The sequence below is a fragment of the Malaclemys terrapin genome, chromosome 4 (assembly GCF_027887155.1).
Source record: "Malaclemys terrapin pileata isolate rMalTer1 chromosome 4, rMalTer1.hap1, whole genome shotgun sequence".
NCBI classification, from domain to species: domain Eukaryota; kingdom Metazoa; phylum Chordata; order Testudines; family Emydidae; genus Malaclemys; species Malaclemys terrapin.
In genome coordinates, this window is record NC_071508.1 from 131,208,595 (window position 1) to 131,234,759 (window position 26,165).

A 26,165-nucleotide genomic window follows, 5' to 3' on the forward strand; every position below is an offset into this window, starting at 1 on the left:
GGCTAATTAGTACTGTGCAGGCGTACCACCCTCAGTTCTTTCTCAACCGCCCCTGGCTAGAAATGGAGCATTTAGCAGTCCGTTTGCGAATACTTTAGATCCTCTTTTAAAGTCGTTACTTTAATAGTTTGTGGGTTTTTTCACATTTTGTTAAATGATGAGGTTTTGTTCTTGTTCGGCTACTTTTTTAATGAAAAAGAATTGTAATAGATGGCTTTTACCCCTTTTTTTCTTTTTTTCCCTACTGGGGATTGCCCCCACCCCAGTAAGGGGTATGCCTGGCATCCCATCCCTGTGTTTAAAAGGTGCCTCTCATGCAAGGAGGCCATACTGGTAATGGACAGCCATGTTCATTGCCTCAGGGAAACCCACATTTCCCAGAAGGGTGCTCTCTGCCAGCAGCTGTAGACCAGGGCTCGAAAAAACGGGAACTCCAGTTAAAAGTACTCCTCATGGAGGTGGCTCTACAGCCTGATTCTCCCCAGCATGAGACAGGGCAGGTGAAGCAAAGAAAGTCTTTGGGCTCCCTGTGAAAGTCTAAGTAGAAAGAGACCCACCAGCCATTCTGTGCAGTTCCTTAACCAGCCAGAGGAGATTCCCGGCATGTGTGGTGACCTTAGTACCGATAGCTACCAAACATGATACCCAGAAACGATAGCTACCAAACATACCCAGAAACCGTGTGGGCACTATGGTACAGAGTCAGAGAAAACCTAAATACTCTATGGGCACAGGAACTGAGGCAGCGGTACCGCCATCTTGAGATAGAGATACGGACCATGCCATCTCTGGAAAGATGGCACTGACATGGGAGTACTTGGTACTGACGAGCTAAACATCAACCTCCTCAAACTTGGAGCAGTGAGAAACACCTGCACTCATTTCCTCTCACTGATCAGAGGTACGCACACGAAAGTCATGACAACATAACATGCATGGATTACCTAAATTGCCAGCGTGCATGCTCCCCCAGAGTCCTGACTGGCTTCGTATGGAGTAGTTCCAGAGCATTGCCCGGTGACTCCGTGACAACCACCAATGGACATGGAGGTTCCTGCAGCACTGGCATTATCCCCGTCGTCGCCAGATGAGGCTATCAGGGGGCCCTCTCACCCAGTTCCTCAGGATGATGCCAAAGTGCACCAGGAACTTTTGAAGAGGGTCCCTTCAACCTGGTGCTTCAGGCAGAGGAATTGGAAGAGCCCTCAGACTCTCTCTTCGACGTCCTCTGCTCCTTGGCTCCTGCCAGGGTGGCTCTACCCTTTCGTGAAGGGGTTTCCAAGATCACTAATGCCCTGTGGCAGACTCCCTCTTCCCTGGCCCCTACCTCGAAAAGGGCCGAATGCCAGTACTTTGTGCCAACCAAGAGGCATGAGTACTTATACTCCCACCCAGCCCCTAATTCCCTTGTGGTTGAGGCGGTTAATCACAAGGAGAGGCAAGGACAGCCCAGAGCCACCCCCAAAAATAAAGACTTGAGGAGGCTGGATCTCTTTGGATGTAAGGTTTATTTGTCTTCCAGCCTCCAGCTGAGAGTGGCCAACCACCAAGCCCTCCTTGGCCAGTATGACTTCAATATGTGGCAAGCCTATTTCACTGCTTTTACCAGAGCTAGATCTGGCTCTTCTAATAGCCTTTTTCTTACACTGATATCTTTTATTCCTTCTGCAATTTGATCTCTTTCCATTGATTCAGATTGTGGAAATTGTGTGTCTGACTTCTTATCTTTAGGTCTGTTAAAAATGATTCAGAAATTTCTGCCTCTTGAGTGAAACTGAAATCTTTCAAAGGTTTCACTTCTTTTTGGTAAACAGAATTCCTCAAAAAAAAATTTTTTTTCAGAGCGACTCCTAGTTGGTTCATTCTCTAACATTAAGCTCAAATGAATTATATAATGAAATTGCTTCAGTATCTGCAATATTCAAAAAGATAATCTTTTGTTCATCTTCCTTATGAGTAGATCCCGATGCCCTCAAAAATTAATCAAATTGTTATTTAAACATTTTCCAGTTTTCTGCAGCATTTCTTGACATTTTCAGAAATGTAGGAACACTTAATTGATCCATCTGATTTCATTCAAACTTATTTTTCACTTTTGAGCAACTTTTACCTGTTTTCTTTTTTCTTTTTTAACTTCTTCCAGGTCTTTTTGTAATTTCCTTCACTCCTGATGCCATGTGGTGGTTTATATTCGTAATCCACTAGTCTTAATAATTCATTGCTGGTAACTTAACTATCTTTATTAGGTACATAATTAACACACAAACAGAGCATCTGAACTCTGGTCAATCAGTCAGTCTCACTTAAAACCAACAGCCTCCTCCAGCTGTCAGCCCCCATACTCTGAAGAGTCTATTCATTCTCTTAAAGCCACGGTATCACCACAGTCCTTGCCTCCTCGCATCAGCTTCTTAGCCTTCTAACCGCTTTTTCTAACAGTTAACTACCAATGAACACACTGGCCAGAAAGGGAAAATGGAACAAGTGACTTTTGTCTCCAGGAGTGTAGAGAAATAACCTGGCTTCATCACTATGTGGACTAGGCCTGTCTAAAATATCCAAACCATCTCAAAGAGGAGGTCAAACTCGATCCTTTGTTTAGCTCAGTCCATGACTTCCAGAATTATTAGCAATATTCATTAGAATATCGATACTTCATTTTTTCCTATTAAGATACAATGTACTATAAATCAATTTAAATAGCTTTGTCAATTACTTGCATTGTCAAAAACTATATTTAGACTTCTGAATTTTGCAGGGTCTAATTAAGTAGAATGGCAGGGATCAGCAACCTTTGTAATGCGGCCTGTCAGGGAAATCCCCTGGAGGGCCGGGACTGTTTGTTTACCTGCAGCATCCACAGGTTCGGCCCCGGTGCACTGTAGCCAGTGGGAGCTGCGATTGGACGAACCTGCGGACGTTGCAGGTAAACAAACCGTCCAGGCCTGCCAGCGGATTTCCCTGACAGGCCGCATGCCAAAGGTTGCTGATCCCTGTAGTATGGTATGGTTTTATGCAGTATCCTTGCAAGGGTTTCTATACTGTGAACACCCATAAGTATTAGGGACTGAATCAGAGACTCTGTAAGCCCTGGCATTCAGTGGTGAAATATCAGATTTAACTGGGAAAGTGCAACTTCAAGAAATACTGTTTGTGCAGACAAAACCTTTAAATACAGGCAATAAAATACTGCTAGTTTGGAATTGTGACGGGGCTGTTCTGGCTCCTGCCTCTGCTCCTGTTTACAAACTGCTCAGAGACCCTTGTGGTGTTCAAACATCTTGTGTAGTTTTATTTACAATGTGGGTTCCCAACATCTTCATACTATATACAGCTCAGCTCTTAACCCAGTAGGTCTCAAACTTTTTTTTACTGGCGACTCCTTTCACATCGCAAGCTTCTGAGTGTGACACCCCCCCCCCCCCCCCCCCAATAAATTAAACACATTATAAATGCTGGAGGCAAGCGGGGTTTGGGGTGGAGGTTGACAGCTCGTGACCCCCCCATGTAATGACCTCACAGCCCCCTGAAGGGTCCCGACCCCCAGTTTGAGAACCCCTGTCTTAACTGTCCTAGGGAACCCCCTGCTTCTGCAACAAGCAGGGAAGAGCAATCTCTCTCCTCCCTCTGTTTCCTCCCTCTAATTCTTTTCTGTGCCTATTTGTAGCCTTTGTCTAATAGGTTAATTAGCCTTCCAGCTCTCCTCCACCCACAAATTAGACACAGCTCTATTTAACCAGCTCCATTCTGCATTGTTTGATTCAATCTGCAGAAACCAGAGTGCTGGCTCAGTCATTCTTGCCCAGCACTCTATCACAGGAATATACAAACAATTATTGAATTAAAGACTAATTCTAAGGAAATTGTAACTTCTTTGCGTGCTTGTTTACATGTGTTCCGCCAGAAATCAAAACACATTAGCCAGTAGTGTCCATTGATCATACCAGCTCCTTGGGTAAAGCAATGATTGTCAATTAAATTAAATTGCACCAAAGGTTGATATTTTTGTGTTTTTTCATGTGTAGTTAAACACGTTTAAAGTGCTGGTGAACATTAGGCTGGAATCCTGCGTGTAGTCATAAGAAAGGCACTGGTCTGTTCATGAGCGTCTGTCATTTAGCATTTCTTTCTAGTTATAGAGTTTTTTGCTATCAGTGATCTCCTAGCAACACTGATGAAAGCTGTAATTGAGTTTTGCTTCTTATTGTATGCTGTTTACTTTGATGTGCTCCTGTTTAAGGCTGCTGTTGCTTACGGTTATTTTGGAACAAGTATTTGGAGTTACTCTATACAAAGTTTAAAGATATTATGATTGCTTGCCATTTAATACAAAATATGTATTTGAAATATATTTTATACTTTGTTTCCAAATAGCAGTATTGTTTGCTATCCCGGGATGGATTTGTCAGTCACTTGCAAGAAGAATATCCTAGCGTGTTAAACATCAAACCAGATTACGCAAATGCTGTCAAATACTCAGGTTCTTAAGTTTGTATTTGTTGTACATACATGTATAATTGGTAGCAAAATCTGAAACAAACTATGATCATATTAGCAAAGGGACTCTTACTGCTTGTGATAAAAAGTCCTAGCATTTTATAATACTTCTGTGGGAAAAGGGGAGAAATTTAGTTAATTAGCAGTCTTGAAAGCAAGCTATTGAAGTGCTTGCAGAGGCAGTCTTATCCTATTCTGTTAACCTGCTGTACCTTTCTTTGATACTAGCATCTAAATGAGTTTTGTATAGTGATTCTTTTTCAAGTCTAAAGCGTATTATCTCACTGTAACCATGTACAACCTCTGTATCCACCTATTGTTCTTGTCTTGCACTTAGATTGCAAATTGTTCAGGGCAGTGGCTGTTTGCTATGTGTTCTACAATGTCTAGCACTATGATGCCCAGATCCATGCCTTAGTCCCTTAGTTGCAATATCAATATAAATAATAATAGAATTTAAAGCAGTGGTCCCCAAACTGTGGGGTGTGCCCATTTAGGTGGGTGGGAAGGAACATTCGGGGGACAGGTCCTGGGCCAGCCTCCGGGGGGAGGCGGAAGCACCACCCAGCCCTGCTTTGTCCCCAGCTCTGCTCCGGCTCTGGCCCCAGCAGAGGCCCCGGCTTTGTGGTTGGCCATGGCTCCCACTTTCGGCCCCAGCTCTGCTCCCAGCTGCTTGCCCAGGCCTTGGCCACCAACCAGGGCCCAGCTCCTGGTCCCACTTCCAGTGCGGCTCCCAGCCACGGCCATGGCTCGGCTTCTGGCGATGGCCCCAGGCCAGCCCCCGTAGGGGGTGGGCAGAGACCACCCCCCAGCTCTGCTCTGGCCTCAGCTCTGCCACCAGCTGAGGCCCTGGCCAGGGCTCTGGCTGCGAGCCCTAGCTGTGGCTCCGCTCCCTGCTGAAGTCCCGGGTCTTGGGATGGGGGCGCAGACAGATTACATTATGGGTAAGGGGGGGCAGAACGTAAAAAGTTTGGAGATCACCGATCTAAAGAAATACAAAGGATAATTTTATGTTCATACAATACAGCCTAACAGGTATCAGTTTGACCAAACTAATGGGTAACGGAGAATACGTAGTAATATGTAGAAATCCTCAAAATATGTCTGTATAGTTGGGACTCTGAGCCTCGGCAAATATAGAAAAAAGTATAATAGAGTTTAAACCAGTGAGGCATCATCTTTCCTTGATGACTGCTTCACATAAGATTGTTCTGTTTGCCATCAATATCATTAGTGTGTCATTCCTAGAGTGTGTTGAGAAGTATGGACCAATTTACATCATCAATTTAAATCACTTTATCTTTTTTTAGAAAAATTACTGATTTAAACCAAGTTGAAGCTTTATAAAACTAATTGGCAAATTTGTGCTATTGCAACTTTAGATTAAAATTCTAGAATGGACTAAATTATAAACACCATCTTTTAAAATGCTGCTACTTGTAGGGTGTTTTATTTGAATTTTACAATACCGTTATTGATGGGGCTGGAAATGTGTATTGAAAGTTAAAGCCATGATCCTGCAAGTGCATAAGCAGTATGTAACTTTACTCACTTGAATTGTACCAATGACTTCAGTGAGATTATTAATACTTAAAATTAAGCATGTGCAGAAGTGTTTGTGACATCAGGGGACTAAAATTGTATTTTTGTTTCAAAATTGGGGGTATAAAATCTTTGTGTCTTCGGGGGAAAAAAGAGCTTTAGTGTTAACCATGAAAAGTTTAGACTTTCAGTACACTAATGAAGTTAATATGTATTGTTTTTTGTGCTCACAGGCCAATATTTTCAAAAATCGGAGCCTAAATTTAGGCTCCTAAACCCATATTTAGGCACCTTAGGATGGGATTTTCAAAAGCACCAAATGTATTTAGGAACACTAATCCCATTGCCTTCGAACTGCAAACCCTGATGGAGGAGTATAAACTGCCCAAAGCATTTGAGTTTTCTTGACTGATGGAAGTTCAGTATATTGGAAGGTGCTGTCAGTTGGGGCGGAAAAAAAAAAAGCGCAGACTATATAGTTATCAATGTAATGTATTATATGTGAACTCTAATGCTTAATATTGTCACTTTCAGTGTCAGCATTATTGATTTCATTGCTGCACATTTTAAAGTATGTAACAAGGCACGTGCTGTAAATCACAGGAGTTGGGAATTGAGAGATTATTATTTGCATTACCTAGTCAAGGATCAGGATTTTGTCAAACTATAATGATTGGTAATGTGTGTCTACACATACAAAGCAGAGCTTCTGAATATTCAAACTGTGTAATTGGGGTTTTTTCTGCCACTCAATGAAAATCCTGAGCTACACAGCTTCAGACCCCATTTCTCTAATGTCTTATGTCCGTCATAAGGTGAATTTTTCTTTAGAAAATTCATGCAGCACTAATACAGTTTTTGTTTAAATATGATGAACGTATCGATATTTAAGGATGTAGTACTTCCCACACAAAAGGGACACCTGAGGTAGGAGTGTTAAGTGTAAAATCTATTCCTTTCAAACTAAAAGAACACCACCTCATGAGTTTAAAACTTCAAAAATGTAAAATATTTCATAGAATCATAGAAGTGTAGGACTGGAAGGGACCTCGAGAGATCTTCTAGTCCAATCCCTTGCACTCAAGGCAGGACTAAGCATCATCTCTAGAGCATCCCTGACAGGTGTTTGTCTAACCTGTTCTTAAAAATCTCCAATGAGGGAGATTCCACAACCTCCCTAAGCAATTGATTCCATTGCTTAACTACTCTGATAGTTAGGAAGTTTTGCAGTTTATTTTGGACATTCAGAAAAAGTTTAGTCAGGTGCACAAACTAAAGATGCATCAAGCATGTTAAATCTGTGGAGTAGATGACTCTTAGTCTTACCATAATTTTTACACTAAGATGAGGTCTGGAATTTTGTGTGTGGTAAAAATATTTAATTATGTGTGGTGTTTTTTTCTGCTCAGTCAACAATTACGACAAATGCAAGCAAAACCCCAGTGGCATTGCCATACATGCTTCCTGCATCATAGGATGTTACTGGAGCACAAGACTCCAGTGATATTAAGAATTTTCATAATCTCTGTGTTTTGCAGGTAGTTTAAGATTTAGAATGCTTGCTGGTATTCTTCAACACTATTACAAAGTCTCTTAAAAAAAGAGAAAGTGGGAGGAGTACAAAGTCTTTTATAATAACGTAGTTTGTAGGCATGTTCATAACCAAATATTTTCATTTTGCAGATGTTCCTCCTGCTGAGCAAGAAAAGCTTTTTATTCAGAAGTTGCGACAATGTTGTGTTCTTTTTGACTTCGTTTCTGATCCACTGAGTGACCTAAAGTGGAAGGAAGTAAAGCGAGCTGCTTTAAGTGAAATGGTAGAGTACATCACACACAATCGCAATGTGATCACAGAGCCCATTTACCCTGAAGTAGTGCATATGGTAAGTGATTTAACAACCGGAAATATTTTGAAAGCTCTTTTTGTAGTTCAGAGTTAATTCTTTGCCTGTATTAATTTCTTTTAGTAAAGCTTAGCTGATCTTTTTTGAAGCTTTCAATATTTTAGCATTCGTGGAAAAAAATCTCTGAAATCAGTTGTCTTTTTTTTTAAACTGACAGATTTCTAAATCATATTGCCAGTGTTGTTGGAAATACTTGGTTCCGCCTCTAGTTATTCATTAACTTGGAAATGGTCATGCAGAAGTTGAAGCATGTTGGAATTTCACAAAACAAATTTGCTTTGGAACAGTTTAATTTCTTCAGTCTTGTGTTCGCAACCTACATATTGCGCACACACAAACTATTTAAAAGAACATAAAGATTGCAAAATCAAACACTTGAAATTAAGAAATGCCAGAATTAAGGCTTCTTGCAACTTCAGTTCAGTCCCTTGGTGTGTATGCATTATGAAGCAATCTTTAATTACATAATCACATACTAAGTTCATGAAAAACTTAATTCTGTACTAATAGCAGAAAGCCCATGCTGTTGCACAGGTGAAATTCATAGTCGTCTTATGTAAAAAAGCCAAAAATAGCTGAGAACATAAAAATTTAACAGTAAAAGACACCAGATCCCATTGATGACTGAACTTGGTGACATTATGAACAAAAGAGCTCTCAACCATGCTTTTAGCTGCTTCTGTCGCTTCACATTGACTCAACAGATATTCTAGGCTTTCACAGTGACTATAGATTCATAGTGTTTGAATAGCGTGAAATGGATGAGACATGGTGCAATGAGAATAACACAAGTTATACACAATATACACAAGTACTCATTCAATGATCACCATCCATACTGTGCACTGACCAAGGCAGGCATCTTATGGAAAAAATTATGTGATTGTGTAATTAAAGACCCCTGGATCCCTGTCCTTGTTGCAGTAAACTCCCCCTACCACCACCACCACCACCTCCCCCAACACTCCCCGCCGGTCTGGTTGCTTTTTCCTCCATGCTGTATGGCTGCCAGCAGAGAAGCAGCATTGAGAGCACAAAAGAAAAGAGACAGTCTTCCTGCTTTCAGTTCTGGTGCCTGGCACCCCAGCCCATAGTAGCCAAGAGCAGCAATTGCAGGGAAAGGTTTCTCACCCATGAAGTACTCTCAATATGGATGGAATTTTTGAAAAATTTTGGGGAAACTTGTTAGAAATTGGCAGACGAGCAGAGTTTTTTCAAAGTCTTATAATTTGGCTAAATCTTGATGGATTTTCATAGGGACAGCAAAAGGCATATCCATGACAAAAAGGTGACTGAACCCTGTTAAATTTCAAGGCCATACTCCGAAGCATGTGGGCTTCTGCAAGGTTCAGTCTTATTACTATGCATATTAAATGTCTATATAGACTGTTGGGGGAGGGAGGGGGGAGTTAGTGAAGACATATAGGTTACTGTGCTTCAGTATGTTGATAGCACTCAGTTTTATTTCCATCTCCACTAATCCCAGCAGGAGTGATTGAGCACCTGACTCAGTATCTGGTGAAGACTGAGGCATAGATGAAAGCAAGCTGGCTGAGATTCAGATCAGAATAAACCAAAGTAGTGATGGTGAGCTGGATTAGGCAATCAAATCTATGTTGGAGATTTGTATCTCACCCATGATTGAGGGAGTGTGGCTGCCATTTGTGACTAGAGTTCATAACTTATGGGTCTGATTGGACCAATAGCTGCATAAAGATGACCAAGTAGCAGCTGGCTGGGTTGATTTTTTTTTTCTTCCCATCTACATGTGACCAGAGGGGTATGTACCACCTTTTCTTTCAGGTTACTGCTGTAATTCATGCTTTTGTCACTTTGTGATTAGACTTTTTTATAATGCACACTATGTGGGACTACATATTAAGTCTCTTTTGGAGCTGAAGCTGATGCAGAATGAAGTGTGTCTTATTGGGAACACATCACCTGTGCTCTGTGATCTGGTTTGTTTGATGGTGTGGAAGTAGCTTCCAGGTGAATTAAAAATGTTGGGTTTAACCTGTAAAATCCTAAATAGCCTGGGATCTGCTGGTTTGAGACATCACCTTACTTCCTATACAACGCTACCACAACTGCAATCAGCGAGAGCACTTGAGCAGGTGCTCCCTAGCTATAGAAGAGAGGGAGTTGCTGTCAGGGCATTCTGAGGCCCTCTTGTCTGAAATAACACAATTATGTTAACTTTCCAGTCATGCTACAAGGTCCATCTGTTTTTTCAGGCATTTGGTAAAGGTTCAGGTATGCTCTTATTTTGTGAAGATGGATGAGATACTGTGTTGTTATTTATGTTTTGATCATGGCAGGGTTTTCTTAAGGAATTAAAATAAGGTCTGTATTTGCTTTAAGTAATGTCAGAGGATCTAGAATCTTTGATTTGCTGTCTTTTATGCCTTTAAATCAGATAATCTTTTTTTAAAGAGCACCCAGAGGGACTTATTTTCAGGAGAATCACAATGGCAGCTGTAATTGATTACTTTTACTTTTAAAATTTATCCTATCTTCCAACAGTGGCTGGTACCAGACACTTCAGAGGGAAATTTATTGAGTGATCCATCCCCTGTCATCCAATATCAGGTCCTAACAACCAGAGGTTTGGGGACACCCAGAGCATGGGGTCCATTCCTGACCATCTTGGCTAATAGTCATTGATGGACCTATCCTCCATGAACTTATCTAATTCTTTTTGAACCCAGTTATACTTTTGGCCTTAGCAACTTCCCCTAGCAGTGAGTTCCACAGGTTTACTGTGCGTTGTGTGAAGTACTTCCTTATGTTTGTTTTTAACAAGCAGCATGTTTATTTCATTGGGTAAACCCCTAGTTCTTGTGTCTTGTGAAGAGGTAAATAACACTTCCCTATTCAGTTTCTCCACTCCATTCATGATTTATAGACCTCTGTCATATCCCCTTCTAGTCATCTCTTTTCTAAGATGAACAGTCCCAGTCTTATTAATCTCTCCTCATATGGAAGTTCTTCCATACCCTTAATCACATTTATTGCCCGTCTCTGTACATTTTCCAATTTTAATATATCTTTTTTGAGATGGGGGTTAGCAAAATGCATGCAATATCTGAAGTGCGCGCATACCATGGATTTATATATTGGCATCATGATATTTTCTGTCATAAATGTCATGGTTTTACAGGAAGAAGAACAGGAGTACTTGTGGCACCTTAGAGACTAACAAATTTATTAGAGCATAAGCTTTCGTGGACTACAGCCCACTTCTTCGGATGCATATAGAATGGAACATATAATGAGGAGATATATATATACACACATACAGAGAGCATAAACAGGTGGGAGTTGTCTTACCAACTCTGAGAGGCCAATTAATTAAGAGAAAAAAAAAAACTTTTGAAGTGATAATCAAGCTAGCCGAGTACAGACAGTGTGATAAGAAGTGTGAGAGTACTTACAAGGGGAGATAGAGCCATTACAAACGTTGACTCTATCTCCCCTTGTAAGTACTCTCACACTTCTTATCACACTGTCTGTACTCGGCTAGCTTGATTATCACTTCAAAAGTTTTTTTTTTTTTTCTCTTAATTAATTGGCCTCTCAGAGTTGGTAAGACAACTCCCACCTGTTTATGCTCTCTGTATGTGTGTATATATATCTCCTCATTATATGTTCCATTCTATATGCATCCGAAGAAGTGGGCTGTAGTCCACGAAAGCTTATGCTCTAATAAATTTGTTAGTCTCTAAGGTGCCACAAGTACTCCTGTTCTTCTTTTTGCGGATACAGACTAACACGGCTGTTACTCTGAAACTTGTCATGGTTTTACAGGGTACCACAGGAGCTGTCAGTCTGCTACATGCTTTCCAAGTGATAGCATTGTTGATTTTCCCATATGGCTTGTTGCTATCATTTAGATGGAAGACCATTTTTATTTATTTTAAGTTTTTAAATGACTTGCAAAATCCATATGCCACAGCTCACAATACCCCAGGGTGGTGACTTGCCCATAAGACTGTTTTGATAGATAAGTAATTTACCCTGTTCTCATGTTAGTATCTCTAAAATGTGCCTAAAATAATTCACCTGTTTGTGCTATCCAGTGCAAGATACTGAGTCATGCTTATTTGAAAGATGCATCTCTTAAGGATGGTCAGTCATTTTAGGAATTAAATACCTTAATCAAGACACTGCATTTGACATCTTCAATACATCCCACCCACCCACTCTGTTTATTTCTGTCCCTCATTGTGTCAAGCATATATTTAGAGGGAACAATTTTCAAAAACTGTTATGCAGTGGAAACCATGCTGACTGTTCATTTTTGAGCACCCAAGAGTTCACTAGGGTCTTCTGAGATATAAACATGCATTTGCTGACCCAAAAAGTTTACAATCTAAATGTAGGCTTGACACAATGAGGGACAGGCATAAACAGAGTGGGTGGGTGGGATGGGTACTAGGAATTATCATACCAAGATCAGAATAGTGGTTTGTCTGGACAGTATCCTGTTCCTGTCAGTGGCCAGCAGCCACATGCTTGACAGGAAGAATCAGAACAGAAGATTATGAAGTAACGATTTTAGACAGAGTTTGGTCTTGATCTGCCAGTTGGTGGTTGGCTTGTGCACTTAATTCCCTTGGATCAGTTTTACATTTTTCCTTTTCAGTATTCTTTATATATCCCCTTTTTCTGGAAGATAGAAGCACCCAATTTACCTTCTGTAAGTGGACAAATGTAAGGAGAAGTCTTTTCTGCTTCTAATCATTTTCCTCTGCTTCTGGTTTACAGTAGGATCACTTGACTACTCAGTAAGGCAGGTAAACATTTTGGCGGTTCAATTAAATTATATATTTTTATATAAAAGATGAGCTCCCTTTTCATAGACTATGTGGAAGAAGTAATTTTTTTAATGGATTTGAATATTAACCTATTTGCACCTACTGTTAGAGGAACAGTTCAAAAGAGAACTAGCTAAGTTCATGGAGCATAGGTCCATCAATGGCTGTTAGCCAGGATGGACAGGGATGGCGTCGCTAGCCTGTGTTTGCCAGAGGCTGGGAATGGGTGACAGAGAATGGATCACTTGATGATTACCTGTTCTATTCATTCCCTCTGGGGCACCTGGCATTCGCTACTGTCGGAAGACAGGATACTGGGCTAGATTGACCTTTGCTCTGACCCAGTATGGCCATTCTTATGTTCTTAGGATGTGCAGGAACCAGTTCACAGATGCTTTATATTGTCTTTGCATATTTGCCTGGAGGAAAGTAAATGAGGATAGAAAGAGGGAACAGTTGTTTGGGTTTTTTTTTTATTTTTGGAGGGTTTTTAGTTTGGGATTTTTTTGTGTTGCATATATCCCTTTCCCCCTTCCTTTGTCTGACAGTTAGATGAAAGAGCTTCAAGGCAGGAACCTATCATCTTGTATGCCTAAATCACCAGGCATACCTATAGCACAATATAAGTAAATTATAGTTCATGATCAAAGGCACCTATACTGATTTTTCAAGAATTCAAACAAAGTATTAAAAAAAAAAAAAAAGTGAAACATTTCAAGGTTACAAAGGCTTAATTCTAGACCTGTCAAGCGATTAAAAAAATTAATCACGATTAATCGCACGACTAATTTCACTGTTAATAATAGAATAAATTTTGTTTAAATATTTTTGGATGGTTTTTTACATTTTCAAATATGTTATTTCAATTACAACACAGAATACAAAGCATATAGTGCTTACTTTATATTTTTATTACAAATATTTGTGCTGTAAAAAACAAAAGAAACAGTATTTTTCAGTTCACCTCATACAAGTACAGTAATGCAATCTCTTTATCATGAAAGTTGAACTTACAAATATGGAATTACGTACAAAAAATAATTGCATTCAAAAATAAAACAATATAAAACTTTAGATCCCACGAGTCCACTCAGTCCTTCTTGTTCAGCCAGTCACTCAGACTGACAAGTTTGTTTACATTTGCAGGAGATAATGTTGCCCGCTTCTTGTTTACAGTGTCACCTGAAAGTGAGAACAGATGTTTGCATGGCACTGTTGTAGCCAGCGCTGCAAGATATTTACGTACCAGATGCGCTAACAGAGTTAAGACCAAAGCAGACTGATGAACTTCAAAAAGCTCTCACAAAACTAAGTGATTGGGCAACAAAATGGCAAATGAAATTTAATGTGGATAAATATAAAGTAATGCACATGGGAAAAAATAACCCCAACTATACATGCAATATGATGGGGGCTAATTTAGCTACAGGAAGTCAGGAAAAAGATCTTGGAGTTACCTGGATAGTTCTCTGAAGATATCCACGCAGTGTGCCGAGGCGGTCAAAAAAGCAAACAGGATGTTAAAAATCATTAAAAAGAGGATAGAGAATAAGACTGAGAATATATTATTGTCCTTATATAAATCGATGGTACGCCCACATCTCAAATACTGCGTACAGATGTGGTCTTCACATCTCAAAAAAGATGTACTGGCACAAGAAGAGGCTAGGACTCTTCCTCTTGGAAAAGAGGAGACTAAGGGGGGGATATGATAGAGGTATATAAAATCATGAGTGATGTGAAGAAAGTGGATAAGGAAAAGTTATTTACTTATTCCCATAATACAAGAACTAGGGGTCACCAAATGAAATTAATAGGCAGCAGGTTTAAAACAAATACAAGAAAGAAGTTCTTCATGCGGCGCACAGTCAACTTGTGGAACTCCTTACCTGAGGAGGTTGTAAAGGCTAGGACTATAACAGTGTTTAAAAGAGAACTGGTTAAATTCATGGTGGTTAAGTCCATTAATGGCTATTAGCCAGGATGGGTAAGGAATGGTATCCCTAGCCTCTGTCTGTCAGAGGATGGAGATGGATGGCAGGAGAGAGATCACTTGATCATTACCTGTTAGGTCCACTCCCTCTGGGGCACCTGGCATTGGCCACTGTCGGTAGACAGGATACTGGGCTAGATGGACCTTTGGTCTGACCCACTATGGCCGTTCTTATGTTCTTAAAGATTCATATGTCACTTCATCTTCAACCACCATTCCAGAGGACATATATCCATGGTGATGACGGCGCAGACCGACGCATGTTCACTTTCATCATCTGAGTCAGATGCCACCAGTAGAAGGTTAATTTTCTTTTTTGATGTTTCGGGTTCTGTAGTTTCCGCATCAGAGTGTATCTTTTAAGACTCAGAAAGCATGCTTCATACCTCACCCCTCTCAGATTTTGGAAGGCACTTCAGATTCTTAAACCTTGGTCAAGTGCTGTAGCTATCTTTAGAAATCTCACATTGGTACCTTCCTTGCGTTTTGTCAGATCCTGCAGTGAAAGTGTTCTTAACATGAACAACGTGTACTGGGTCATCATCTGAGACTGCTATAATATGAAAGACGTGGCAGAATGCAGGTAAAACAGAGCAAGAGACATACTATTCTTCCTCAAGGAGTTCAGTCAAAATTTAATTAACTCGTTATTTTTTTAACAAACGTCATCGGCATGGAAACATGTCCTCTGGGATGGTGGCTGAAGCATGAAGGGGTATACAAATGTTTAGCATATCTGTCACGTAAATGTCTTGCAATGCCAGCTATAACAGTGGCATGCGAACTCCTGTTCTCACTTTCAGATGACATTGTAAATAAGAAGCGGGCAGCATTATCTCTCGTAAATATAAACAAATTTGATTGTCTTAGCGATTGGCTGAATAAGTAGTAGGATTGAGTGGACTTGTAGGCTCTAAAGTTTTACATTGGTTTTTGAGTGCAGTTACGTAATAAAAAAACCCTACATTTGTAAATTGCAATTTCACAACAAAGAGATTGCATTATGGTACTTGTATGAGGTGAATTAAAAAATACTATTTCTTTTGTTTATCATTTTTACAGTGAAAATATTTGTAATAAAAATAATATAAAATGAGCAATGTACACTTTGTATTATGTTGTAATAGAAATCAATATATTTGAAAATGTAGAAAAACATCCCAAAGTAGTTTATAAATTTCAGTTGGTATTCTAATGTTTAACAGTGCACTTAAAACTGTGATTGTGATTTTTTTTTTTAATTTAGATTGTTTTGATTTAATCACTTGAGTTAATTGCGATTAATCAACAGCCCTAGTTAATTCCTTCATGCTTCACAGATGAAAGAAGGTAAGAATAATGCTAATGTTAATGAACATGTAGGTATTTCCACTAAAAACGTGTCTCCTTTAAATAAAATATATACTTGTTCATAAGCCAAATTTTTTTTAGTAAAAAAGGGAAGCACCAGAGAAGGGGTCGGCTTATGAACAGGTATAGAGAGGGAGAGGTGGGACACAGCCCCTCCCCCCAACAGAGGGAGCAAGAAGAGGCAGCACAGCCAGAAGGGAAGAGGCGGGGCCAGAGTCTCTCCACTTCTGGCCACGCTGCTCTCCCCCCAGCCTCCAAAGCAGCTGCAGCTCCGGGGCTGGCAGGCTCAGTCGTGCCGATCGGCCCCGCCCGCCAGAGCAGGCGGTGGCCGCGCTGCCCCGCCCAGCCGCCGGAGCAGGCTGCGGCCGCGCTGCCCAGTCTGGCCCGCCGGAGCAGGCTACGGCCATGCTGCCCAGCTCCAGCCAGGCCAGAGGCATCCTCCCCCAGATAAGGGGTGGGATGGGATGGGGAGAGCGTGGGGGTCCCGGGCTAGGGTTGAGGTCATGTGGAGGGTGGTCACAGGGGTTACTCTCCTGACCCCCAGTTTCTCCCCCTCCCCCCAAAAAAATTTCCCCACTGGTTGCTGTCCCGGCATGTCAGGGTAAGCAGCTGGCGCCCCAGGACACTTGGTTTACTTAGGTTTACCTCCGTGCCTGCGGACGCTCGAGGTAAACAAACCATCTCGGCCCGCCAGCGGCTTATCCTCATGGCCCGGGAGCCAAAGTTTGCTGACCCCTGAATTATAGGGTCGGCTTATGGACAGGTCATAAAAATGTTCCATTTTTACTCATCCATCTTGGGGGGGCCGGCTTATAAATGAACCGGCTTATGATTGAGTATATATGGCATATAGAAATTGGATTAGTTGCTTTACAGCTAAATGTCTTTATTAGGTGCTAAAAGAGTTTAACTGCTGCTGGTATCATGTACTTGAATAGGTATGAATATATATGACTTTATAACTTTTAATCTCCAATATATGGAGTGAGGGGGAACCTACACTGTGTGGGTGGGCGTTCCCGCATCTGCTGTTTGAGCTACTAGGGCTATGTCCACTATTACAGCCAGAGCACAGACACTGGATGCCTAGCTAGAATGGGTATTAATAGCCGTCTAAACGGCGAGATACGTCTTAGCCGAGTAGAGTACCTTATATGCCTGAACCTCCACCCAAGAAAAGTCATCAACTTCGGATACAACACCATCACCTAGGTGATCTCTGAAGGATTTTAAAAAGAGAAAGGAAAGCTTAATTTTTTGTATAAAGAGGGAAGTTTTTCAAAAATTTTCCTTATTGGTTTTTTAATGTTAGAGATTCCAGGAATTTCAAGTGTAGTCTTCCCTGATTTTAGTGAAGGACCATTTCTGTTTATTTTGAGCTTTGTCTCCTTAAATGAAGGAATAAGGATGTTGAATCTTTAACAAAGGCTTTTTTTTATCCAAATTGTTAATCGGTTAAGTTAAACAAGTATTAACATAAACAAAAAGTTTTAAATAGAAAGGGATTTTTATTTAAGCTATCCTTTCACTTTCTTATGTGATATTACATTTGCAGTAACTCAGTAGTCATCTGTCTTCCAGTCTATATAGGACTTGTATTTTGGATGTAAAAAACATATAAAACATTTTTAATGTAATAAAAAAATCTGCATTGTAAAGAAGTGAGGAGTAAAAACCAATTTTTTTTTATGGTACTATTAAAAATATAATTAAATTTGAGGAAGAAAGAAATAGAATGTCTGTGTGGATGTTATCTGTGATTAGTGATGAATATAGAATTTGAAAAAAATAAACACTAACAGTTGCACAAAGAATTGTTTCTGTAGGCTTGATATTGAAGAGAATGAAGTAAATTTTGTGTTTGAATAGCTGCTTTATATATAACCAAGTGACTAACTTCAAACTTGAGCTTGTAAGGAAAAAATAAGCTTATGTGTATTATACACTTACTTGCTGTGTGTCTGTGAAGGAGCTGGGACGTTGTCGTCTTGCATTGGGTGCAGTACTTTGAACACACGACATTACTTGTAGATATTTGTGGAATGGAGGCAGTTTCTGGTTAACTGGTATTGAAAGCTCCTCCTGCTGGCATGTTTGCTGAACCAAATATATATTCTACAGTCCATTTCCAAGAAAGCAGATGTTTCCTCTTCTTCTGCTCTTTGCAAGAGAGCCTTTTGGAAGGAATTTTTTCCTGTGGGAAATCACTTTCTTTTAATTAGTCCCCTTCCCCCACCACCCTTGGCAGTTTTCTTCTTCTCACTCCATCTTGGCCTTAATCTGGAAAGGAGAAGGTCTTTATGGAAGCATTTAGATAGGGTTACCATATTTCAGCGAGCAAAAAAGAGGACAGGAGGAGCCCCGCCCCTGCCCCTCCCACTTCCCGCCCCCCCTGACCTCCCAACCCTCCCCCCGTTCCTTGTCCCCTGACTACCCCCTCCTGGGACCCCTGCCCCTAACTGCCCCCCAGGACTATCTAAGCCTCCCTGCCTCTTGTCCCCTGACTGCCCCAACCTTTATCCACACCCCCACCCCCAGACATACCCCTGGGACTCCCACGCCCCATCCAACCACTCCCCACCCCCTGACAGCCCCCCCCAGAACTCCCAACCCATCTAAACCCCTCTGCTCCCTGTCCCCTGACTGCTCCGATCCCTCTCCGCACTCCTGCCCCCTGACAGCCCCCCCCAGAACTCCCAACCCATCTAAACCCCTCTGCTCCCTGTCCCCTGACTGCTCCGATCCCTCTCCCCACCCCTGCCCCCTGACAGCTCCCCCCCAGAACTCCCAGCCCCCTACCCCCCCCGCTCCTTGTCCCCTGACTGCCCCCTCCGGGGACCCCTGCTCCTAACTGCCCTCCAGAACCCCACCCCCTACCTAAGACTCCCTGTTCCTTGTCCCCTAACTGCCCCCTCCTAAGACCCCCCCCCAACTGCCCACCAGGACCCTACCCCCTACCTGTACCCTGACTGCCCAAAACTTTCTCCACTCCCCCCAAAAAGCCCCCCCCCGTTTCTTGACTGCCCCCTCCAGAACCTCCCTGCCCCTTCTCCTGCCCCCCCTTACCCTGCTGCTCAGAACAGGGTGTTGGGCTCTGTGCGAGCCGGACACGTGGCTGAGCTCCCCAGCACAACAAAACCCGGTCCCTGGCCCTGCACAACAAAACCCGGTCCCTGGTCCGGACCGGGTTGCAGGGGAGAGCTGCCCTTGTATCAGCACAAAGTGCTCTCGCTCCCGTTTTGCTACCCTGCATGGCAGAAACCGCTCCCAGTTGCAAAAGGGGAGGGCTGCACTTTGTGCTGAGACACTTGCTCAGAATACAGGGCGGAGCTCCTCTCCAGCTGCTCCGGAGTCCAGCCCGGGACTTTCCTGCAGCCCTCCCAGCTGCTCGCTCTGCTGTGCCGGGGGAGGGGGAAATCCCGGACATTGTGAGTGCTTTACAAATTCCCCCCGGACACTATTTTTAGCACAAAAAGGAGGACATGTCCGGGTAAATCCGGACGAATGGTAACCCTAATTTAGAGGAAAGCTGACGACTCTTCTAGTCTAGTCCTAGATCCCAAATCTTAATGAGCAGTTGGTGGCAGTTGAACTCCAACAGCAGTATTATAAGGTAATACTTCTGCACTTAGAAAAGGAATTTTGTGTTTGGAATGGAGTGCAGGTTTCTCCTATGCCAGGGTTCATGGATTGGTAGGTTCCAAAGCCAAAAGGGACCATTGTGATACTCTAATCTGACCTTCTGTATAACACTGCCAATAGAACTTCCTCCAAAATAATTGCTAGCCCATATCTTTTAGAAAAACAGCCAATCTTGATTTAAAAATTGACAGTTATGGAGAATACACCACAACCCATAGTAAGTTGTTCAAATGATTAAATACTCACTGTTAAAAATGTACGCCTGATTTCCAGTTTGAATTTGTCTATCTTCAACTTCTAGCTGTTGGATCATCCAGCGGTTATACCTTTCTTTGCTAGATTGAAAAGCCCGTTATTAAATATTTGTTCCCCAGGTGTAGGTACTTATAGACTATTATCAAGTCACTCCTTAACCTTATCTTTGTTAAGGTAAATAGATTGAGCTCCTTGAGTCTGTCACAATAAGGCAGGTTTTGTAATTCTTTTATCATTCTTGTGGCTTTTCTCTGAACCTTCTCCAATTTATCAACATCCTTCAGAACTGGACACAGTATTCCAGAAGTGGTCACACTAGTGTCAAATATGGAGGTAAAATAAACCTCTCTATTTCTACTTGAGGTTCCCCTGTTTATGCATCCAAGGATTTCATTAGCCCTCTTGGTCACAGCATCACACTGGGAGTTCATGTTCAGCTGATTATCCACCATGACCCCTAAATCTTTTTCAGAGTCACTGCTTCACACGATCGAGTCCCCCATCCTGCAAGTATGGCCTACGTTCTTTCTTTCTAGATGTATTCATTTACATTTAGCCTTATTAAAATGCATATTGTTTGCTTGCACCCAGCTTATCAAGTGATCCAGATCACGCTGTATCAGTGACCTGTCCCCTTCTTTGTTTAACACTCCCTCAATTTTTGTCATCTGCAAACTTTATCAGTGATGATTTTGTTTTCTTCCAGGTCACCAATAAAAATGTTATAGTCTAGGGCAGGGGTCGGCAACCTTTCAGAAGTGGTGTGCCGAGTCTTCATTTATTCACTCTAATTTAAGGTTTCACGTGCCAGTAATACTTCGAACATTTTTAGAAGGTCTCTTTCTATAAATCTATAATATATAACTAAACTATTGTATGTAAAGTAAATAAGGTTTTTAACATGTTTAAGAAGCGTCATTTAAAATTAAATTAAAATGCAGAGCCCCCAGGACCGGTGGCCAGGACCCAGGCAGTGTGAGTGCCACTGAAAATCAGCTCGCGTGCCGCCTTTAGCACGCGTGCCATAGGTTGCCTACCCCTGGTCTAGGGTCAAGAACTGATCCCTGTGGGACCCCACTAAAGAGACACCATTTTGATGATGATTTACAATTACATTTTGAGAGCTATCAGCCATTTTTTAATCCATTTCATGTGTGCCATGTTAATTTTATCTCTTTAATCAATATGTCATGTGGTACCTAGTCAAATGCCTTATAGAAGTGCCAAGTATGTTACATCAACACTATTATCTTTATCAACCAAACTTGTAATCTCATAAAAAACCAAACCCATATCAAGTTAGTTTGACAGGCTCTATTTTCCATAAACCCACGTTGATTGTCGTTAATTATATTACCCTCCTTTAATTCTTTATTAAGTCTTTTATTAGCCACTTCATTATCTTGCTCTGCATCAGTGTGAGATTGATTGGCCTGTAATTTCCAGGTCATCCCATTTACCCTTTTTTTAATATTGGCACAACATTAGCTTTCCTTCCAGTCTTTTGGAAGACCAGACAGGTTCCAGGATTCGCTGAAAATCAACATTAACTGTCCAGTGATCTCCTCAGCCCGCTCTTTTAAAACTATTGGATGTTTGTTATCTGGACCTGCTGATTTAAAAATGTCTAACTTTAGTAACTTCTGTTTAACTTCTCCTGAGATACTAGTTAGAATGGAAGGAGTGTTATCATAATATGCTATAACCTCATCTTTTTGCCCCAGATACGGAACAGAAATATTTATTCAATAGTTTGTGACTTCTGCCTTTTCTCCATTATTGGTAATTAAGATAGACTTAATTAGTATAATTTTTCTTGCCTTTCTACAGAGTTCACTTGTAACCGGCCTCAATATTTTTGCACAATATGGTTTGGGAGGGCATAATTTAGATGGTGTTGGACTATGGAATCAAGTATCAGAGGGGTAGCCGTGTTAGTCTGAATCTGACGCAGGTGGGCGTCTGATGAAGTGGGCATTCACCCACGAAAGCTTATGCTCCAATACTTCTGTTAGTCTTAAAGGTGCCACAGGACCCTCTGTTGCTTTTTACAGATTCAGACTAACACGGCTACCCCTCTGATACTTGACACCATGCAAGGCACTGCATTTAGCTGTAGAATGGAAATCTATCAACCTCATGAAGAAACTTGACTTGTGTCTGAAGTGGGCATTCACCCACGAAAGCTTATGCTCCAATACTTCTGTTAGTCTTAAAGGTGCCACAGGACTCTCTGTTGCTTTGGACTATGGAAGTAGTTGCTACGGGGACAGTCTAGGCTCCAGAACTACTTCCAGTTAGTGAGCTCTCCTACCTGAAACAGAAAGGGAGGGAGGGTTCGCCATTTACTATTAGCCCATATTGCAGGGTAGGATGGGATGGGATGAGTTTCACTCCTGGGGAGGCCACAGTGGCCAATGACCAATGGTAGTCCATTGGGAGACCACATTGGTTAATACTGTCGCTTCTTTCAAGTGCTGGAATTGGCTGTTCAACAAGGGGCCCCTGCTTTATGAAGGAACAATAACCAGTGGAGGCAATCCTCTTTTGATCCACTTTCCATTCCTCTTGCTCCCCCCCCCCCCCTTTGCATACAATTGTACAATGAGTTTGAGTTAAGATTCTTATTAATCTAGCTGGAGGGGAGGGGAGGTTAAATTTTAGGCTAGAATATGCAAGACCAATTCAGAATCTCATGTCTTCCTAATCTTTTTAAAATAAGGGACGTGGCTTGGGACCACACACTAATTTTGGAGTGCATGTTCAGGGCAAGAATATTTTTTTAGAATATTTGCCAGTGATTGATAGTAAACAGGAAGGTGACAGAATGTAATGAATTGTGATAAATGGATTTTTGAATTTATAGATATGTAAACAATTTTTAAAATCATAATATGGTAGTTTTCTGTCATAACATTTGGGGACATTTTCTTGGAACAGGGCATATATGAGTGAACGTTTATTTAATCTCCATTGTTCTAGCTTCCACTTCTATAGTTCTTTGGAAACACTTTCTCTGTAAAACATTCTCTAACATCATTAGCTCCCAAATATATCTGTAGTAACAGGGTTCTCTCTGCATGTTTAGACTTGAAACATGACTTGAAAATGTTCTGTGCGTTATAATCTACAGAGAAGAAAGTTTTAATTGACTAGCTAATCATTTTTGTTAAACATTAGTTGAGTTAAATACTGTACCAGTTTTTAAATGATACTTTTGTGGTATTAATTAAAATACTTGTTTTATAAAGAATCCTTATCTCAGTAAGCATCTTTAAATAATTCCATTGTTTCAGAGTTCTTAAAGATACATGTGATTTTAGTTTGCAGTTAACATGTTTCGAACATTACCACCATCTTCTAATCCAACGGGGGCAGAATTTGATCCAGAGGAAGATGAACCAACTCTAGAAGCTGCCTGGCCTCACCTACAGGTAATTAGCAATCTCCTCATTTCGTTTGACTAAATAGTAACTAAATTATTGCAAAATAGTATTCCACAATGTGTCTTCCTACTGTGTGTTAAACACTAGTGTAAATGATCTTTTGCAGTCAAAAATAGATTTGTTAATATTAAGAGCTGGACAGTCTTTGAAATTACATTGTGTCATTTGAAATTATTAGTTTTAATCTTTCAAAAGATATTAATGCGTAAACAACTGAAAAGAAAATTGCGTTGAAAATCAATCTTTGTGTTTTTAGAGGTCAAAAGTTTGTTGCTTGTTTCAGTACAAACATAATATGATTTTAAATTAAATAGTAAAGATTAAAGTGAGCTTTAGTTGATTATTTTTACTATTCATGTTTTGTTTTTATTATTTATGTATGGCAAGGTTCTAGCTTTAGATGTTTGAAAAATGTGAGCGCAAAGTAAAAGTAAAAGATTTTTCAAAATATGCATTACTGAACACTATGGATGTTAGATCAGTATCTATTAGTATGAAGTAAAATTAATCCAGGAATGTAGTATTTGGGAATTCTCTGCAATTTAAAGAACGTAGCACTGTTAGAAAATACAGCACCTGATGACATACAATCCCCCCCCTCCAAATTGTAGTATTACTTTTGTTGTAAAATGATATAAAAACAATGTATAATACTATCTTGAACTAGGAAGCTTCTTTTTGAACAGTGTCAGAATTGAGTTGTAATTGTACTGCTTACAAAAATATAATATTGTATCAAAAAACTAATGTTTTTTCTTTGTGGATTTTTTTCAGCTTGTTTATGAATTTTTCTTAAGATTTTTAGAATCTCCAGATTTCCAACCTAATGTAGCTAAGAAATATATTGATCAGAAGTTTGTATTGCAGGTGAGGTAAAAATAAATATATCTTCAACCTTTAAATCCAAATTGATTTAAAATGCATTAGATTTGAGTAAAATGTATTTTTCTTTTTCACAGCTTTTAGAACTCTTTGACAGTGAAGATCCTCGGGAAAGAGATTTTCTTAAAACTACTCTTCACAGAATATATGGGAAATTCTTAGGCCTAAGAGCTTACATCAGGAAACAAATTAATAATATATTTTATAGGTATGTCACAGCTCTTTATTTTGATACATATGATTAGATACGGTGATTTAGACTTTTTGGTCTCTTATTAGCAAAATCTTAGTTATTTCATTTTGTGTAAACATGTTTGTGCCTAATAATATTGGCATCTGTTTAATTAAGCAATTCTCAGTGGGATCCAAATCAGGGGAAGTATAGCATGTGATAAATGTTATAGCTGCAGTTTGGGTACATTTGAGAGTCTGCATTTACATCAGTTTTGTGTCAACTTGACTTTTTATATAGTGCTTTATCAGGGATGAGTTGTTTGAATGATAGCGCCATGTTACCGAGTGCAGTGCATATTGTTGTCGTTATAATTATTTATAATATCATAGAACGTAGATACATTTGTTTCAGTTTTTCATAACATATATAATCTCCATCCTGGGGACAGATATGGCAACACAAGTGAAGAAAATACATGTGCAGGAACTCACTTCAAAGGGCAAGTTCCATTTCTGAGGGAAGCAAGTACAATTTGAGGTGCATAAGGAAAAGATATCCAATTAGGGGTAGTCCTGATAATCGGTGTCAAAGCACCGCAGTGGTACTGTTGCCGAAAGTGTATTTGCTATTGCAAGAAATAATAATAGTAATGTCTTTGCTTCCGCCACTTTGGTTGTGAATCAGGGTTATTAATTTTCTTTTGAATATAGAATCGTATATCCAGTATTCATAACTGGATAGTTTTAAGTTCTCAGACTTCCCGATTGGCACAAACTCCACTCCAGTTGGAAGGTTGGTGAATTGAGGCTGAGCTATTTTGAAATGTTCTGCCCTAGTGTGTGTTGTAGGTACACAATTACTCTTTAACTGATATTATGCCTATTTGCATTATTGCACCGTTACCTGAGTTTCCTTCCTATCTTCACTTTAGATAACAAAATCAATAATGTTTATAAATTCACAAGCTTAAGGAAATGGTTGAGGAATAACCTAAAATATACTACTAAAAATTGAGTCCACTATAGTGAGCCGTTTGTATGCTAGATTTCAATTAAATAAACGAGACCTTGTCAGCTAAGTATTACATCAGTATTGTTTTCAATAATGTTTCTGTTTCTCTGGAATCCAGAGAGTATTTTTAGGAAACAGAACACATTGCTTATTTGGATTTTTGCCTCCAGCATATTTGGCTTAGAATAAAAATGACTCCCTGAACACTTATAAACATTTTGATAGAGTTTTTGTATTGTCTGTGGCAGTAACCACTAGAGTAAATGGATAGTGATCCCCTCTAATAGTTGTTGTTACATTGGCCAAACTTTGCGCGTGCGTACACATACACACCCCAGTTCAATAAACACAGATGTAAATTCAGAAGGTCAGAGTATGTCTACATTGCAATTAAAAACCTGCAGCTGGCCTGTGCCAGCTGCTTCGGGTAAGGGGCTGTTCATTTGTGGTGTAGATGCTTGGGCTGCAACCCAAGCTGTGGGACCCTCCCACCTTTCAGGGTCCGAGATCCTGGGCTCCAGCCCAAGCCCAAACATCTACTTCTCAATTAAACAACCCCTTAGTCCAAGCCCTGCGAGCCTGAGTGAGCTGGACAGGCTAGCCATGTTTTTTAATTACAGTACAGACCTACTCAGTCTAGTCTGAGTGAGC

General features: G+C 40.5%; 1 protein-coding gene across 3 annotated transcripts in view; it reads left to right on the forward strand.

The window, feature by feature from the left end:
• The window catches only part of PPP2R5C (protein phosphatase 2 regulatory subunit B'gamma), a 176,799-nt gene that overhangs the window by 85,776 nt on the left and 64,858 nt on the right, over positions 1–26,165 (forward strand). For all 3 annotated transcript variants that reach the window (XM_054027226.1, XM_054027227.1, XM_054027228.1), the window contains 4 exons: positions 7,723–7,922; positions 23,324–23,434; positions 24,221–24,313; positions 24,406–24,536. In XM_054027226.1, coding sequence (XP_053883201.1) covers positions 7,723–7,922; positions 23,324–23,434; positions 24,221–24,313; positions 24,406–24,536 — 535 coding nt within the window. The remainder of the gene's footprint in view (positions 1–7,722; positions 7,923–23,323; positions 23,435–24,220; positions 24,314–24,405; positions 24,537–26,165) is intronic.